Source organism: Sander lucioperca, chromosome 5 (genome assembly GCF_008315115.2).
Source record: "Sander lucioperca isolate FBNREF2018 chromosome 5, SLUC_FBN_1.2, whole genome shotgun sequence".
Taxonomy (NCBI): Eukaryota; Metazoa; Chordata; class Actinopteri; order Perciformes; family Percidae; genus Sander; species Sander lucioperca.
Window position 1 is genome coordinate 22,204,814 of NC_050177.1, and position 3,154 is coordinate 22,207,967.

General features: G+C 42.6%; 1 protein-coding gene across 1 annotated transcript; it reads right to left on the bottom strand.

Moving 5' to 3' along the window:
• Positions 1 to 966, bottom strand: LOC116048228 (olfactory receptor 2AT4-like). Its single transcript, XM_031297199.2, has one exon. It carries the CDS (start codon positions 964 to 966, stop codon positions 1 to 3), a length of 966 nt encoding a protein of 321 aa, XP_031153059.2.
• Positions 967 to 3,154: the final 2,188 nt, after the last annotated feature.

Genomic DNA, 3,154 nt, shown 5'->3' on the forward strand with positions numbered 1-3,154 from the left:
TTATCCAGTTGTTGTGCTGCTATTAATTTTCCTAGTAAATAATTTCTTTTTCAAGTGTTCTTTGATATCCTTGGTTTTGAAACAGTATATTAATGGGTTAATAGCAGCAGGTAAAATACTGTACAGCATTACAATAACTATGCGAACTGGGACACTGAATGTAAATCCCACAAAATTTGCCAGGTACACAAAGCATCTTGGCATGTAATAGAGAAATGTGATGAGAATCTGTGGCGAGCAGGTAGACAGAGCCATCATGCGGCTGCTATTAGAATTGGTCATTCTCATAACTGCAACAATGATGACAAAATAAGAGAAGATGATAAAACCCAGAGGCAACATCAAACTGAACATGGCCATACCAAATGCAACTACCTGAACTTCTCGTACGTTCTCACATCCAAGCACTGTTATTGCTATATGGTCACAAAAGCAATGTGTAATTATGTTTGAATTACAATAAGGCAATCTCAGAGTATCTACAACTGCACCAACCATCCCTGATATTGGCAAAATCCATGATATTCCACAAAGCACAGAAACAGTGTTGTTTGTGAAAAGAGCTGTGTAACGCAGTGGAGCACAAATTGCAATAAAGCGATCAAGGGCCATCACCATCAGGATGAAAGAATGAGATGCCCCCAAAAAATGAACAAAGTACATTTGTACAAAGCATCCATAAAATGAAATAATACTGTCATCAAACCAATATTTTGATATAATCTTTGGCAGAGTAACAGTCCCAAAGGTTAAGTCAGTTAGTGCCAAGTGGCAAAATATCAGATATGTGGGTTTGTGAAGAGACCTCTCACATCTAACAAACACTAAAATAAAAATATTTCCTACAGCTATAGCCAAGAAGAGAACCAAAAGCAGGGCTGACACAGGTCCATAATACTCCTGTGAAAGTCCAGGAAATCCCAGGATGAAGAAATTTGTAATCCTTGTTACATTAGTGTAGAACATAATCACTTGAATTAACAGTAACAACCTATAAAAAGAAAACACATACATTAAAAATAGTTATTAGATGTGACAAGTTGAGGAAAATCTGAAATAACATTGGAGCATTAACAATAGACCTAACTACTTTAAATCTAACAATTATGCAAACAAAAGTGTTAGTCACTACAGTGTAATTTCATGTTTTCTGTGGAGGATCTAAAGTGTAAATCTTACTTTGTAAAAGTTACAATAGATCTGCCTCCATGGAAGTACTGCCACATCTCACTGTAGTGACACCTAATATGTGATTAGCATCTTGTTTGAAACAAATATCAATGTTTACTTTCGTAAACAAGTAGATCCCAAATGGTCATGTTCTCTAATGAGTTCCACCCATCTGTGTTAACATGACACATAAAGAGTAGAGTAAATATTATTCAGTTTCCAATCAGGCGCCTTCAGCCATGAAAAATATGCAGCTGCAATATATTGTGGAGCAGATTGTATAAAGATATATTTTACAAGACAACTCAGTTCTTTCAAAACCTTTACTCAGCTGTCTGGTTTACAAAACACAATATTAAAATTGATTACAAGTAAAGCTTTTGGAAATTTTTGGAATGTATAAAATGGCCCTTTGTTTGCATTGAGTCTGGAGTGCGCCACTGGGAAATTATAGACTCACCAGTTTGTAATTATAATCAGTTACCAAGTTCATCCATGAAGTTTATCAATGTTGCATTCAAATGATGCATTACAAACTCATAAGAAGAAAGGGATTGAAATTTGCCAATTAATAGTTTTTGCCTTCTCAAAATAGTCTATTATAGTGAGTGTCTTGCAGTAACTATTTTACTCCAGCAGCAGTGCTCGAAGTGGGCCGGTACCATGGATGTATTAAGAGAACTGGATACAGTGTTCGCGGGAAGCCCCGTACATTCCAATGAGAGTGCTCAAAAGCAAACATGGAGCTCGGCTCTTCCGCATTGCTCTTGGGCGTTGGCCCATGACGTCACAATGGACATGCGCACCAGCAACAGTTTGTTTGTCTTGTCATAGCAACCGGTAGCAACATGTTCATGAGCTCCTCTCTTGTGTCTCTTACAAGTGGCGAACTCATGAACTTGCCGTTTTATTGTCTTAAAACGTTAAACATTGTGTTTTCGTTGTTCCTGATCGTTTACATGCTTAGCTAAATAAACGATGGATGTATTTAGACAACCACGGAGATTTAATCATTATGACGACTTTTGAAATGGGTGCTGTGTCAGATAAAAGCAAGTGCCTTGCAGTGGAAGGTGGTAAAATATCCATCCATCTTCTTCCGCTTATCCGGTAACGGGTCGCGGGGGTAGCAGCTCCAGCAGGGGACCCCAAACTTCCCTTTCCCGAGCCACATTAACCAGCTCCGACTGGGGGATCCCGAGGCGTTCCCAGGCCAGGTTGGAGATATAATCCCTCCACCTAGTCCTGGGTCTTCCCCGAGGCCTCCTCCCAGCTGGACGTGCCTGGAAAACCTCCCTAGGGAGGCGCCCAGGGGGCATCCTTACCAGATGCCCGAACCACCTCAACTGGCTCCTTTCGACGCGAAGGAGCAGCGGCTCTACTCCGAGCTCCTCACGGATGACTGAGCTTCTCACCCTATCTCTAAGGGAGACGCCAGCCACCCTCCTGAGGAAACCCATTTCGGCCGCTTGTACCCTGGATCTCGTTCTTTCGGTCATGACCCAGCCTTCATGACCATAGGTGAGGGTAGGAACGAAAACTGACCGGTAGATTGAGAGCTTTGCCTTCTGGCTCAGCTCTCTTTTCGTCACAACGGTGCGATAAATTGAGTGTAATACCGCACCCGCTGCGCCGATTCTCCGACCAATCTCCCGCTCCATTGTTCCCTCACTCGCGAACAAGACTCCAAGGTACTTGAACTCCTTCACTTGGGGTAAAGACTCATTCCCTACCTGGAGAAGGCACTCCATCGGTTTCCTGCTGAGAACCATGGCCTCAGATTTAGAGGTGCTGATCCTCATCCCAGCCGCTTCACACTCGGCTGCGAACCGATCCAGTGAGTGCTGAAGGTCACAGGCCGACGATGCCATCAGGACCACATCATCTGCAAAAAGCAGCGATGAGATCCCCAGCTCACCAAACTGCAACCCCTCTCCACCCCGACTACGCCTCGATATCCTGTCCATAAATACTACAAACAGGA